This window comes from Parambassis ranga, chromosome 15 (assembly GCF_900634625.1).
Source record: "Parambassis ranga chromosome 15, fParRan2.1, whole genome shotgun sequence".
NCBI lineage: Eukaryota > Metazoa > Chordata > Actinopteri > Ambassidae > Parambassis > Parambassis ranga.
This window is the reverse complement of record NC_041035.1, coordinates 6,151,852-6,167,240: the sequence shown is the minus strand read 5'-3', so window position 1 is coordinate 6,167,240 and position 15,389 is coordinate 6,151,852. Positions and strand designations below refer to the sequence as shown.

The 15,389-nt window shown below is 40.5% G+C and overlaps 2 protein-coding genes across 2 annotated transcripts; both read right to left on the bottom strand.

Moving 5' to 3' along the window:
* Positions 1-5,262: 5,262 nt before the first annotated feature.
* On the bottom strand, positions 5,263-8,712 carry mtx2 (metaxin 2). Its single transcript, XM_028423343.1, has 10 exons — positions 8,673-8,712; positions 7,710-7,757; positions 7,568-7,614; positions 7,368-7,440; positions 7,211-7,287; positions 6,968-7,060; positions 6,844-6,882; positions 6,639-6,764; positions 6,389-6,465; positions 5,263-6,151 (listed from the first exon to the last, which is right to left on the bottom strand). Exons 1-10 carry the CDS (start codon positions 8,710-8,712, stop codon positions 5,992-5,994), a joined length of 780 nt encoding a protein of 259 aa, XP_028279144.1. The 3' UTR covers positions 5,263-5,991.
* A 1,950-nt stretch (positions 8,713-10,662) lies between these two features.
* On the bottom strand, positions 10,663-13,888 carry LOC114447229 (homeobox protein Hox-D4b-like). The gene is made up of 2 exons (XM_028423371.1): positions 12,629-13,888; positions 10,663-11,963 (listed from the first exon to the last, which is right to left on the bottom strand). The coding sequence occupies exons 1-2, from the start codon at positions 13,062-13,064 to the stop codon at positions 11,623-11,625; spliced, it is 777 nt and encodes a 258-aa protein (XP_028279172.1). The 5' UTR covers positions 13,065-13,888; the 3' UTR covers positions 10,663-11,622.
* Positions 13,889-15,389: the final 1,501 nt, after the last annotated feature.

Genomic DNA, 15,389 nt, shown 5'->3' with positions numbered 1-15,389 from the left:
AATGCTCTGTGTATGTGTGTGTGTGTGCGTGTGTGTGTGTGTGTGATTACATGGGGTCTCTGAGGCCACTTGAGCCCCAATGCTTTTAAGAGGGCCTCACATGCATGCTCAGAGTGAGGTCATTGAAGAAAAGGGTGACAGCTTCAGGAAATGAAACACACCTCAAATTACAGCTAAACAGCATTAACTAACATTTAAAACATGTGGCTTCGCATGACTCGCTCCCTCCATCAGACTCTCCTGATTGAAACCTCTCCTTCCCGATCTAAAACAAACAGCAGAGTGTGAAAATGTCATGCTGGGAACACCCGGGAGTTTTTCTGCAGTTTGACTGCAGCATCAGTTTTTTGTTTTTCTCATTATTTGTGCTAAACTTGTAGTTTTCCCTCTTCGCCTTTTGCGTTGTTGCTGTTGGTGCCTGCACACACCCAGCATAGCAAGAGGTATCAAGGCATGCCCCCCCCCCCCCCTGCTGGTTTAATATTAAAAAAAGTTTCAGAGTTAAGTAAAGCATGCAAGCTTACGTTGACTGTGTTCAGCACGTGCATCAAGCAGAGTGCTTCACTATACTGAAAATAATGTTACTGTGGCTTGTTGCCACAGTAACATGTTGGCACAGCACCTGTGTTACAGATACTGGACCACTCTGATTACTATCATAATCAAAGCGCCCAAATTAGCAGTCCCAGTGGAAGTTTTGGTCCGATGGTGAAATTTCACACAGTTCCCTTCAGCTGTTACTACAAACACACTTTTCCAGGTCAAGTTTCCAGCTTGGAAAAGCAGAAGATCTCACAAACGTGCACTTCTTTTGGAAAAAGTTGGCCTTCAGCTGCTGTAGCCAAAAGTGGAGCAAAGGAGTGACTTCCAAAAAAAAAAACTGATGTCCAGAATCAGACGCTATTCATGTCCATCATCCACAATAACACAGTGATTACAGGGCTGACTAATTTGACATTTGCTGTGATGAAGTCTAAACTGAGAGTAAAACATTTTCCTAATGTTTCAAAATGTCTGAAGTTACTAAATGAAAAACATACTTGTGTGTTTGCACCTGGTGGTATTTGGAAAAAGTTGCCACACACTGACAGACAGCAGATTTTCTTTTTTTGTGGTTGTGCTTTCAGAAATTCTCTCCAAAATCTTTTTTTTTTTTGAGCAGCTGAGAAGTTAAATCAAACTTTGCATCTGAAACGTTGGAAGAGGAACCATATTTCTTAGCTCATAAAGTGCAAAGGCTGACTAATAAAATATCCTTAATAGTCACAAGTAAGTGGATAAAAACACTTAAACACAAAATGGCACGCTCTCTGTCACTGACACTGGTGGTTGCTCACAGTGGTTACAATGGCGAGCTTTCTGATGCAGACCACTCATACAGCATAACCCACTTCTCTGTGTACTCCTTATGTTCCAAACACTCATATTTTTCTGCCAGAATCTGACTAATCACGCTGCTTTCATCTCAGTTTACACGCCTAACCCTGCAGCTCAGTTACTGATTGTACTGTAAACCAGACAGAGACAGATGTAACTGGGCCCGACTGACTCTGAATGGCACCATGATTCTTTCTTCTTTTTTTTGTTGTTGTTCTTGGAACAAGCAAAATAATTGCTGTCTTGACCACAAATCCCATCATAAATCATTACTGGAGTCACTAACTTACAAAGCCACAATATTAAAGGATTTTTTTAAACATTGGCAGAAAATCATCAGATTACCTAGAAAGTGGATTTAAAGTGTTTTGGAAAGTCTTCTGCTGTGATGGAAGCTTTCCAACACAGACTCTGGGCTCTAATCCAACATGTTATGTCTTTAATTTCTACACATTTATACCCTGACAAGTAAATGCTGACATGTGCAACACTCATCATTCAATGCTGAAAATAGGTGTGTGAACCCTCAAGAGCTCAATGCACCTCCGGATCATTATCCATTGTCCATTAAGAGACACTTCTGTTGGTATTTATTCTAATGGATGTTGTCTTATACTCCAGGGTAATAATGAAACATTAAGGTGATCTATATGCACAACTGTAAATGTCTGTATGAAAAGCAGCAGGATACAAGCGTGAAACCTTGAAACGTTTAAGCCTATTGGAGTAAACAGCAACCCTGCCTGAGACAAATCAAACTTAGTGGGTTTTTTTTCAACATGTAAATTTTGAATTTAAGTCTGCAGCTGTGAAGCAAGTTTATCAGCATAAACTGTGAAGGATGAGGCTGAGCACGACTATAAGAAGCAGCACGGCTGATAAGACATAAAAAAACAAATCATGAAAGAGGGAAGTAAACATAAGCGTGTGTCTTTAGCATGAGAGGATAGAGCGTGAGACTGAGAAGAGGAGAGGATTATCAACACATAGCTAATCCCTTTATTCCACTCAGATCTACATCGCCTCATGACAAAAAAAAAATACCACTCCCTCACCAACTAACTTGTCTTCACACACATTATCACTTTGACACATGATGGTGGCAATGTTAGAGCTATACATGCCTTTATAGTGAACAAAAATAGCCACACACATTAGGATATGCCCTCTATAAGGCATGGGGGGGGGGTAACAGCAGCTTCACCTTGATGAGCATTGATGAGAACAAAGTGCTGCCACATGCAGCATGTGCAGGTGGAGACTGAGATGGTGTAGACGGCATCTTGGAAGCTGAGATGGTTCGCTTGGTTAAAAGATACTGATGCTATGTGGGTGAGATGAGATGTGAATGAACTACTGCTAGGCTCTATATGCACACACAGGTCTCAGCCGCAGGTTGAGCTGCCCATTACATCCAGTCTCTATCACTGATTTGCATCATTGAGATTATGAAAGTTCAACACTAAAAAAATTAAGTTCTCAGAAGACTCAAAATAGAACTTTGATGAGATCAATCCACCATGACTACTGCAGTTTCCTCTTGCAGACAGGCTGTTTAAACCCCAGATTGTAGCATTTACCTCTTCTTCAAGAGCCAGACCTGTTATTTTATGAAAAGTCCTAATGCTTGTGTGAGAGGTACTAACTGAAGATATAAGAAAAGTAGGCTAATTTAAAGTCTGTGTGAGATGTGTGTGTTTTCATGAACTGCTTGATTGGTCTTCGTTTTCCCTGAACTGAACTGAAGCAAAATCGTTCAGAGGACTCTGTCCACTGAAAATAGCTGCCTGCAAATGGTTCAGTGTTTTCTTACCATGAGTGTGTAACATGAGCAGAGGAGGGCAGGGTTTCCTGCAGTGTTGTGCCCCAAAGCGGGTCTTGGCAGAGTGGTGGTAAATCACAGTAAATGTGGGTGGGTGGGGGGTTGGTGGGGGTGGAGGGGGTCGTGTCATGTCATATTTTGCAAAGTCAGCCGCTCGGCCTCAGTTCAATTATTTCTTCAAGGGTGGGAGGATTTTTGTCATGCAAAGCTGTAACGTACACAGATTTTTTTGTGACACGCACAGACCCACAGGCGCTTAACTCGGTCTCTGCCTGCAGGCGTCCTGATCACCAAAACCGCCTCTGTCTGTTTTGACACCTGAGACGTCAGACTGATCCACTTTACGTGAATGAGATTACAGATATACTGGGTCACTGCACCAGAGAAGACACACGCTGCATTGGATTGATCAAATTACAAAATATACACCAGATGCATGCACAGAAACCAGCTCACACACAAGTTACTAGTATTTTCTCTGAAAGTCCAGATTATGTATCATGACTCACTCTTATAATCAAGCTGTATAATTATCAGCCTGCAGGCATATTGTCTAATCTGACACTTCCCATCACCACACACACACAGATGCCCATTCACACCCAAAACTCTTCTTTTATTTGCATTTTAACACCCTCCCTCCCTCATACACACACATACACACACTGAGTTACTGTCTTAATGAGGATTTCCATCTTTCTTCCCTAAAGACCTGAAAACAGCTCTAACATCTGCATGTTTCTGGCCTATAATACTAAATATCCTAACATTAAATAAATCCATGCAACAGCAAGAGTAAAACAATCAAGTGTTTATTGTTACATCATGCATGGTGAATGGAAGCAATGTATGGGAACCAGATGTCACCTTTGAAGGCTAACCTCAGCAAATGAGAAATAACTCTATTCATTACTGATCGAGTTCCAGTTTTGTCACATTTAAATTTGCCACATAATAAAAAATAAACCAAAATACATATTTAGTGGGTGCATTTATACACATGTTGCTTTTTATGTTTTTTATTCACATATTACATTCCAGTACAAACTGGTCAGCTGCTCAGTGAAAGCCTTTAAAACTCTGCAGCAATTCATTTTCTGTCCTCATGCTGCCCCCTTCTGGATTAAATCTTTCATTGCAATCTGCTTTTGAAACCGCTTCAAAAAATAATTATAATTTAAAAAATCATGTCATTACTGAGAAATATAAAGCTGTTGATTTCACAATATGGTTTTGTGCACTGTTTATGAAATAATAGATTTCTGTATTGACCAAAGGGACAGTAAATAAATTATTATTACCTAGAGGGTTCTGGATGAGACACCAATGAAGATGTTGCCCCAAGAGGCCAGTTAAGCATCATATAGTCATGCATAAAGTAGTAAGAAATTAAATTGTAGTTAATTACATCATCCTAAACTCATTGCCCTCCAACTCTCCCTAAAACAGCTTTCTACTGGTGATTTGGTCCTGAAGTCCTTATCTACATGAGGCCTCAGTTGCTAGAAAGGGTTGAAAAATGGGTTGAAAAAATGTATAAAATGTATAAATCAGATTGGGCTTTTTTGTCATGAGCTAAGAATGTAGAGTGATGTTTAGGAAAAAATGTAATAAGTGTAATATAATTCATGTTTAGGGTGCTTTCAAGTTGGCAATTAATCTTGAACTTAGAATTAGAAATGAGATGGTCAAGTGGCCTTTGGTGGCCTGAGGCTCAAGGCCATGGGGTGGCTAAAAAAATCTTATTGTTTATTTCTCTGTCTGTTCTCAAGTTGATGAACTTCAGATGTGCAGCATTTGGTCATTTTCAGATCATCACTCAAGGTGTCATGTCTTCTCAAAGTTCAAAGATCAAACCCTGACCCCACAGGAAACCTGGAAGACAGACACTCACCCTGTCCAACACACACACACACACACAGTCTGCATAAACAGAGGGCAATCTGAGGTGATCAGACATCGCTGTTGAGCTTGTATGAGGCAAAAAAAAAAAGTTATATGTTATGAATTCAAATAACTTCCAAGAACAAGTGTTAATGCTCAAACACTTCTTTATTGGGCATAACATTGTATTGAGCTGAGTGTATTTTATAATACAGGCACTTTTCATTCACACAAATGAAACAAAGTGGAAAAACTAAAGACTATATCACATCTTCCTTATTATTATTTTTACGTGTTTTGTTTTTCATACAGAAGAAAAAAAAGCAAGTTTTTTTCTAGGGAATGCCAACTGTCATGTTTTTTTTGCAAGCTTCTGAAATCCTCAGGAGGAAAAAAAAACTCAGAGCCTTTTGACCTCACACTCAGAGGTCAAGTGGAGTTCTGCCTTCTGAAAGGCAGTCATGTCACACAGCTATGAAATCCATATCCAGCCTTTCAGAGTCGGAAATGCACAATGTTATACTGTACGAAAGAGTACAGTGCATTCCTGTGGAACAGAATGCAAAACTGGAGTCAGTGCCTCTGCTTCGTGTCCACCTTCTTGTAAAGTCATTGGTTGGCCTTCTGAAAGGTGAAATAATTTGTGTGGTGCGTGTTCTTACAGTGCGTCCTTTCATTTATGTTCTGACTTTAGGGTAACCTTGGTGCTGAATATACCAGGACCAACACTGTATACTGATGTACAGTTAACATATATTAACTCTTAAAAGAACGGTCTCCTCTGGATCTACAAGCAGCATGCAACAATGTACAAGCAGGAAGAAAAGGGGGGGGGGGTTCAAGGAGTTTGCCAGTCAGGGGAAAGACAGACAGAATGTACAAGACAGAAAGAGGTTACTCTCAGTCCCTCAGGAGTTTTTCTCTTCAAAGTAGGACTGTTCGATGCGTCTGCAGAAAGACAGCAGGTTGCTGTAGCTCTTGATTCTCTCTGCCAGCTCGCTGCTGGTCAGCCTGGTGGTCAGTATAGTGAAGAGATGACCAAAAACAAGTGCATCCAGCTCTGTAGGCCTGTAACACAGAGACATACACACATACTGTTCGTCACTGCTGAAACCAACCATATAAGCACATAATCAGATGTACAAGATCACTTCTTCTTAAATGATCCTACAGTACTGCACACAGTAGATAAAACTGTCAAGAGTTTCCAAAGATGTTCTTTTGACCTCTTTCACAGCAGCTACAGAGGACAATCTGGAGGAATTATCAAAACAATCATATAAATACAAACTTCAAAATACATACTGTTTGTTAAAGAAGAATGGCTGTGTACCCAGCCTCTGGGAGAGAGCCTGGCAGCACTGACTCACATCCTCATAAACCTAGAACACATGAGATGACAAAAAGTAAAGCATCCAACTGGAAAGAAATGATGTAACTGTTCTTTGTCTTAACGACACAACCAAACAAGCTTCACAAGCCGGTCTGGGTATTGGGCATTTCACCTTACAAATGAGACCAAGAGGAAGAAGACTAAATTAACGTTGTTGCTAACCTGGTCCAGTGTTTTCCCTCCCCAGCCAATGGCATTCATCTTCTTGCGTACCTCCCACTGTTTGTGATAGGCGAGGATAATACTGAGAGGCCACGAGTAAGGACTGCTGTATCTGGGCCTGGAGATCTACACAGAACACACAATCTGATTCATTTAAAAAGCTAATTGACAAATCTGTTTTATATTTCAGATAATATAAACACACCTCAGCAGCTGTAGCATCATCACACCACTGGATGTACAACTGTAGAGAGGAGGGGACACATGATTAAGATGTAACCTGTATATAACTTCTGGCATCAGCACTCAGATGTGTGGGTGTTTGGTACCTCAGCAGTGAGCAGCATGTTGTTGACCAGCTCCATGTATGCTTTCATTTCAGCCCTCTGAACATCATCTAAGCCATCGCTCAGAGAATGGCCCTGACAACCAAAAAAATCAGAATAATAAATCACCTTCTTCACAAAGTAAACACAACAAGTGATTTCCTAACATGAGTCAACAGGAAATGAAGTACTGATATCAAGCTGTTAAAATTTAATAATACAGCTCCCATCTGTGTATTAAATCACCTTAGCTTTAGTGAACTGCACTATCGGTCCCAGTTCTGACACCACCTGATTGCTTACATGGATGAATGGAATTTTACCTACAGAGAGAAACACAAAAATAATCAATAAGAGCGTTGGGGGGGGGGGGGGACAAAGACAGAACAGCATGTATACTAACCAGAGGGTGACATGTATTCAGCATTTGCTTTGCAAACCACCTGCACTGGTAGACCACACATTCTGAGGTAGGCCTGCAGAGGAGAGAAGGGTCACTTAATTCTGAAATTGAACACTATTGTAATTTAAGTATAGGTTGGCATCATCCCTGAAGAAACAGACTTCCACTAAATCACAGATCAATCAGAAACACAACTTCACCTGCACCGCAAGAGATGAGGCACAGTCTGACAGCAGAATTTGATCCTCTGTGGGAAAAATGTCATTTTAAATCAGAAATACTACAATAAAACCACAGAGTTGGTTCATGTTGTTTCTCCACTTCAGACAAACATCGACTTACCCTTCAGAGGTTGGTACAAGGTTGCATTCTCAGGCCATGGCTCAGCAGCTGTGGGTGCAAAAAAACAGACACATACACAATAACAAAGAGATCCAGTAGCATCTAAGTTATGTTGATAATGACTCTCAATTAACTTTAATCTTTTTAACTGTGCAATGTACTATAAATAATAACTGTTAAGTGTAGTCTGTGCTTCTCACAGCCCCACTGTCACAGACAGTATGGTCTATGTTATGGCCATGTTTACCTGGGTCTTGGTAATTTCAGTATTTCAGAGTTTTGGTTCTAACAGCAAATACTAATAAATGCAAAAACCTTTCCGTAAAGATTCCTCCCACAGCAACACATCAGGGAGAGATGAATTAATGTCACAAGTGTGCATAATAACGCGCATGTTGTCTGAGTGAGTTCTGAGGTGGCCCTTCACTTCTTCTCTCCTCACATGCAGTGCTGCGCGATCAGGCTGCGCACACACACATTTAACACAACATCCAACACATCACCTGCTGCCGCTGAGGGAGGAAGACGTTTCTCCACGTTGATGTGTGTATTCGATGTAACGTTTATAAAACTAAGTTGAGAGTTTGAACCACAACACGAAGCGAACGTAAACGTGGCCCCCCAGGTTTATAGTGTCAAAATTCACAACAATAAAAGTGCTGTTCACATTTAGAACGTAGAATACGTGCAGCTCCTGCGTAGTCGTAAAGGCCGTGGAGAATAGCAGGTTCTCAGAAGGGACACTACAGCCAAGCTTGCCCTTTTCGGTGAGGACAAAACGTGGACAAAGACAGCTGTTGCTGCAGACACCTACAAGCTGTACTGCCGTGCTCCGTTTAAAGACATCGACCATTAACATGTAAGTAAGTAATTTGTGAAAAATGCAACATTTCTCTAGTTGTTGTTAGCTAGCTGGCTAATGTTAGCTTGATAAACAGTCAATGTATATAGTCCAGACATTACCTGCCATCTGCGACACGAAGGCATCTGCCGCAAGAGACATGGTGCTGTTAAAATCCTCCTATCGCTAAATATTATTTATAATACGAATAGAGGTCAATGGAAATGCATGCAAGTTTAAGGGCAAAGGCTTGTTCTGCAGTCACCAACCGGTCCGACTGCGATTAATGTCCGGGGGAAAACATGTTCCTCGGAACTTTAGTTCCACTTTACGCCCGAACTATACGGTGATTGTCCGTTTTTAATCGGTTTGACACAATATCTCTACGTAAAATACAAACTATTACAAACGGTCCTGTACAATACTCTGCTGGTATGTTTGCATACATGTACAAGTTAATAATGTACCATATAATTATTAGTGCAGGGAATACTGCATAATAATAGTTTTATTACGCACTCGAACTATTTTATGGTTCTGAGAACTGTACAACTGAGACCATATATTGCAATATAAGGTGTTTTTATTTTTCTAAGAGTGTCTTCCATTGTTCTCTTCTTTATTTCAAGCTGCAGTTCCTTGTTCTACCAGTCGATGGCATCCCTGCGTCATCAGTGACTGGAGAAAGGAAGGTTGGTTTGACACTGAGCACCTCACATGTGAATGTCCACAAGCACACAACATAAGGGTCAGTGTTGACCGAAATGGCATTAATAACAAAATGGAATGATTATACACAAACTGTCCGTTTATACTGTAATATATCCGCCCCCTTCCAAAACAAAGGAATACTCTCCATGTATGAATTATTTTCTTGTAGGCAATTTAGCAAATATTGGTTACAATTGCTAATTTGCTAAAAAGTGTGTTTACAGGATAAATCAGATGCTAAGTTCCAGATTCATACGTGTATATCATTATTATGTTGCTGTATTATTGCCACTCACAAAAACTTATACGTATTTCCTTTCTGTGTGAATATCATGATTTATGATGCCCTGAATTGACATCCAGTGTTGTGGTCCAGCAATGTGATGTTTAAGATTACTTTACTATGTCGACCTCGTTGTGCCTTTCCTGCGCATGCAACTGCGTTTTGACCGGATACCACCGATTATTGCCACTCAGCGCTCATTTCCCTTACATATCAACACACACACACACACACACACACACACTGAGGGCATCAATTTACGTTCCTTGCAAGTAGACTTCTCTTAGATGGTTCACCCTTATTCAAATGTAAACATAAATCTCTACATACTTAAAAAAAATTGATAGTTTTTGGAGGCAGGTTTCTAAGCAAGGTATACATATGATGAGTTATTCCCCAACAGAGTGAGTAAAAAGACCAGTTTAACCAAAATTCGCTTATGTCCTCTTTGCCCTCCGTGCGTAAACCGGAGACTACATAAACCCAGTATGAAACGTTCACAAATAAACAAATGAAAATAAATAACTTAGACAAGTTTGCTGCTTCGTTGTCATAGCTTGAATAGTTTTGTTTCCAGTAAGTTAAGAGAGACAGAATCCCCCATAGTTTTTTACATTTTTAAGAGAAGCTTGTCTGTTTAATTTAGAGCTTCAGCCGACACCAAGTTCTGACCATTGCTGTAATGATCAATAACTGTAAATCATCAAATTGTTAAATTATGTCTGTGTAACAAAGATATCTATACAGAGGATCTCTTTAGGCTACATTATTGTTTAGTCGTTTAACTTATTGTTTGATGCACAGCTGTTTGATTGTCTGCTTAAGCCAAAGATTTTTTTCATTCATAAACAGTGGAGTAATTTTCGGAGTCATTTTACGTCACTTCCGTTTACCCTCTCTCACCATTTCATCATCTTTGTACACAAACACATCCTCCGCTCACAACATGATCAAATATTCACACATTTTTCGCTGCTTGAAACATTTTTTATTTCACTTCTCTATTTTATCAAAAACATTTCCACATATAAAATTCTTACATCAAGAGTATTTTTTTTCTTTCTTTTTTTTCAAAAATGAACACTTACAAAAGAACAAAGATGACGCTCGCTAAAGATAATAAAATATGCTACTAAATATTACACATAAAAAATAAGTACTGGCGAAGGCTATAGTAGATAGGAATAGCATATTAAACTGGAATCAAAGAGAGAACATATGTAACATTGCGCCCATTCAGAGAGGGTCAGTTTGAACCTCTCGGTGGTGAATCAAACAACAAAACGTTTCAGAAAGTCCTTTTCGTAAAACCCTGTGACCCTGAGAAAATAAGCTGGGTTTACAGTCAGTGTTGTGCATTTAAAATCTCTACCTCCAATTTGGTTAATTATTTCCCATTTGCCTACAAAATGCATGACTGTCTGTTGCCATAAAACCAACCGAGTGTTTGACCTGTTGGTGAGTAAAGACAAAATCTGCACAATATGGCTGCTTTCCTAACAAACGTCTGTGGGTTTGGATGCTCCTTAATGTACACAATTAAACCGTGTTTGTCCAACAGTTATGCGGCTGACACCATTTGGCGTTACCTCTGTTCAATATGTTTACCCTTTCAGCGCCAGTTTGTGGAACATTTTGGTAATGTGCATATTCATAAATTAGGCTATTTTTATATGTAGCTATTATAAAAACCCTGTATTATGTTTTACCCTGTAAAAAATAAAACCCTGTTTTCTCCAAGAGAGACAATCTCTCCTCCTACCTGGTAGTAAGGGAGAGCTTGGCACTGCAACAAACAGGCACCATGCGTCCGCGCCTTTAATAATCCATTTCTAAACATGAAACAGTCCCTAATACACCTGAATCTGGATCCAACCTCCATCCTGTGCGACCAGAAGATTTTTAAAATTGAACTAGAAAAATGCAGGAACTGATTTGTAAAGCCTTGTTGTTACTCAATGGGATGTCTAGCCTTTAGGATTAAAGCAGTTTGGAATTGTTTCAGGACTGCAGCCTGCGTGAAGCAGTTTTGGAGAGTGAAGGTGCTAACATGTCTGCCAAGCGTCTGCATTCTGTTCTCAGACTGTTATCACCGCCTTCACGCTATCGCTGCTGCTGCTGCTGCTGCTGTTGTTGTTGTCGTTGTTGTTGTTGTTGTTGTTGCTGTCCGTTGCTTTCTTGTTTTTGTTCCGTCCTTTGGTGTTGGGCAGCTTGTTGTCTTTCTTCCAGCGCATGCGCCGGTTCTGGAACCACACCTTCACCTGCCGTTCGGAAAGGCAAAGCGTGTGAGCCACTTCAACGCGGCGGCGTCGCGTCAGGTAGCGGCTGAAGTGGAATTCCTTCTCGAGCTCCAGAACCTGCTGGCGCGTGTAGGCCGTCCGCAAACGCTTTGGCTCCGGGCCCACGTGATTCGGATTAACTGTGAAACGAAAAAAAAAGAAAAAAGAAAGTCAAAATCATTTTTAAATTTGAGTTTAATTTTACACACGGTATGTTTTCAATTGTGAATATTAAGGGTAAAATACATAGGCTGAATTATTCTAAATAAAAATTAATTGCCCTTTAAATTAGTATTTACGCAGTGCCCTTTAAATAATATTTTAAAAATATTGTTATCATGTGGTATTTTTTACTGTTTTACTGTTCACTTGTGGTTGGCTGGGAATAGGTTCAAGAAACGATTTTGATTTTTTTTTTTTGTTCAGCATCAGATTTACACACACACACACACACACACACACACACACACATAATTGTCCCACATCATCTCGAGCACACACACACGCACACACACACACACACACGTACACACACATGCAAACACGCTGTGGCGGGGTCATAAAACTTTATAGGGGTTGTAATTCTCGCTGACTCTCACTAAGATCGTAAATAACTCGACAACAAAAACGGTGCTCACAAATGGAAGAAAGAAAGAAAGAAAGAAAGAAAGAAAGAAAGAAAGAAAGAAAGAAAGAAAGATGAGCGCGTCTGGTGGATAAAAACATAAACAGCATATTTGGGCAGCTTGTAGTGATGGAGACATTAAACGAACAGTGAGAGATTAAAGTCATCAGCCTGCCTCACCATGAGCGACGTGCACCTTCTTCATCCACGGGTAGACAACAATAGGCGGCTTGTCCTTGCCCTGGCAGGCCGTTTTCCTCTGCACCTGAGCGGGCTTTGCACAGGTCATCCAGGCCTGGCACTGCAGGTCACCCACCGGGAACCTCTCCTTACAGGGGACCTCTGCCTCTCTGTACACCGGGTAGGGCGCACCTTGGTGCTGCGACTGCTCCTCTCCATCCTCTCGGCGATGCGCCTGCAAAGAGTGTTGATAGCCGGTTTGTTGTGGTGTGTATGGAGGCGGAGGGGGCTGCATGGACTGATAGCCCCCTCCATAACTACCACTGTCCTGGGGGTTGTTGTAATACCCCCCTTGGTCACTAAAATTACTGTAATCTTCTTCACAAGGCGGGAACTGCGGCTCAGCATATTTACAGCTCACCACGTAGGACTCCATGATTGATTTATAGCGAGGCTAGTAGGAGAATACTAATTTTTCTTTCTCTCCCCTCTCTCTGTCTCTTTTCCCCCTCTGGCATCAAGCCATCCTGCGGCTGTCAAATAGACGGACGGCCGCGCGGGCCACGTGACCCTGCGGCCAGCCAATGGGAGGCAACACTTTGGGTTGTTTATGTCAGACGTAATGGGATAATTGTAAGAAAAAAAGTTCATTATAGGACTAATGAAGATTTGCTGGACTGGTAAAATAGCTGCGATTAGGCGTTTGTGGACACTGAAAAATAATCCCAAGAATCCAATAAATTAGTCCCACTTAGATAAATACAAATAATTATCTATCTATCTATCTAACTATCTAACTATCTATCTATCTATCTATCTATCTATCTATCTATCTATCTATCTATCTATCTATCTATCTATCTAGCATCGACCCCCACAGAGCACCTATTGAAGACGCACGGACTGTAGATTTATGACTTTTAGCTGACTGACTTCTACCCTCACAGATGGCCTGAGCTGAAAAATTAATCTCGCCCATATTGAGGGTCCGCCAGGCCATATTTGGCCTTGTGGCGAGTCAAAGGGCGCGCAACAAAACGTGGCCGGTCAGAAAGGCCTCAGATAAAAGAATGGGATAAAAGGTTCCCAGACAGTGACTAGTAGTTGGCTTTGTTAGGCCGGGGTCAGGCCGAGGTGTCCCGTTCACCACCACCGACTCTTCTTTTAAAGGAGAGGTCGAAAAATCCATTGGCTGCCTTAAAAAATGATGCTCAACATAAGAAAGATGCGACAGGGCTAAAAAAAAAAAAAAACGAAGCTGGATGCTTAATCGAATAATTGTGAAAGTGATAAGTGGGAATATGCTAAATCAGAGCCCTCACAAGAAGAACAAGTCACATAATGAGGACTCTCCCTGCACTGATTCTTTGACTTGAACGGCTCTTTGTTGAAAATGTTAAATCACAACTGCCAAGGTCTTAAAAAAAATCAACTTTACTCCTGGGATGCGACCATAAATCCGCGTTATAACTTCAGGATTTCATGAGGATTTCTTCTGTGGCTGCAGCTGCTCACTAAAGCCCAACGCGCAGCCAAAACCTCTGTGCCATTCTATTTATCTCTCTATACCCTATATATATATATATATATATATATATATATATATATATATATATATATACTTATAGAGGAAGAGTGTGTTTTTGCTTGGCACTGACATTAAAAGAGCTGGTGTGGTGGTGGGTGTAATGTGTTTTAGCATGGCTGACAGAGTACAAGGAAACTAATGAATATAATCTGTCTGATCTAATGAGTCATCTAGCTCATAATGAATTAGCGATAAGTGGGCAAACCTTAAAACAGGAAAAACATCACAAAGTGCACTTTAATTTTATTGAGAATGAAACTTAGTTTACATCAATAACTGGCTCAAACAAAGTTTACCAATTTCCCCCCCTCCTTTGACTTCAGAAGAGTTTTTAGTATTTGAAGCTGCAGTTTCAGTCGGGCAATTATTACACCAGCTACAATAACACAATTTAACTGTGCACATGTTTTCATAGAATTACAGTAGAAACGCCCATCAAGGCAACAAACAGCATTAGACAAGTTTACATGCACACTGCATGCAGATCAGTTGATCACATGTCCAGCAAAGGCAAAGACAACAGCAGGACTATTTATCTTTTTATATACTGTGCATAAATCTTGAGTTGTTGCAGTAATGATACCAATATGCAAATCTTGCATAAAATGCCAGATGGGGTATCCGGCAACACACCAAGACTGTGTTCCATGTTTTTCCCACCCAGCATAAAATACTGAGGAATCACTGACAGCTTGTTACAATACCAAAAAGGCTCTAAACCAGTTACCTGATATCTAATAATTACTTCACTACCTGTAATGTTTTCTTAGCTATGGATGGCAAAATGCTGACTATATGCCAAAATGTAACCACACACCAGTAAAAAAGAATGTGGTCAGTCCCAGCGCACTATTTACTATTTAAAAACTGTTCTATTTTCCGAAATCCTGATTGCACTTTACCAGTTTTTATAGGGTATTTGGGTGTCTTGCTGATGTGCAGAATTGGAGAGAATAAATGGTGGAACACATCTAAAACCAACCCTTCAACAAGCCTGCTAATAGAGACCTGAAGATGTACGTGTTCCTTTGGCAAAGCAAAAGCACATTAAACAGTCATGCCTTGGATTTTGATGGATGGTTATTCATCGCCCATAGACTCCCCTAGAACCCAATCTGTGACTGAGGCAGCTCCACACACATTCGGTTCTACAGGGTATATATAGGCGAAGGT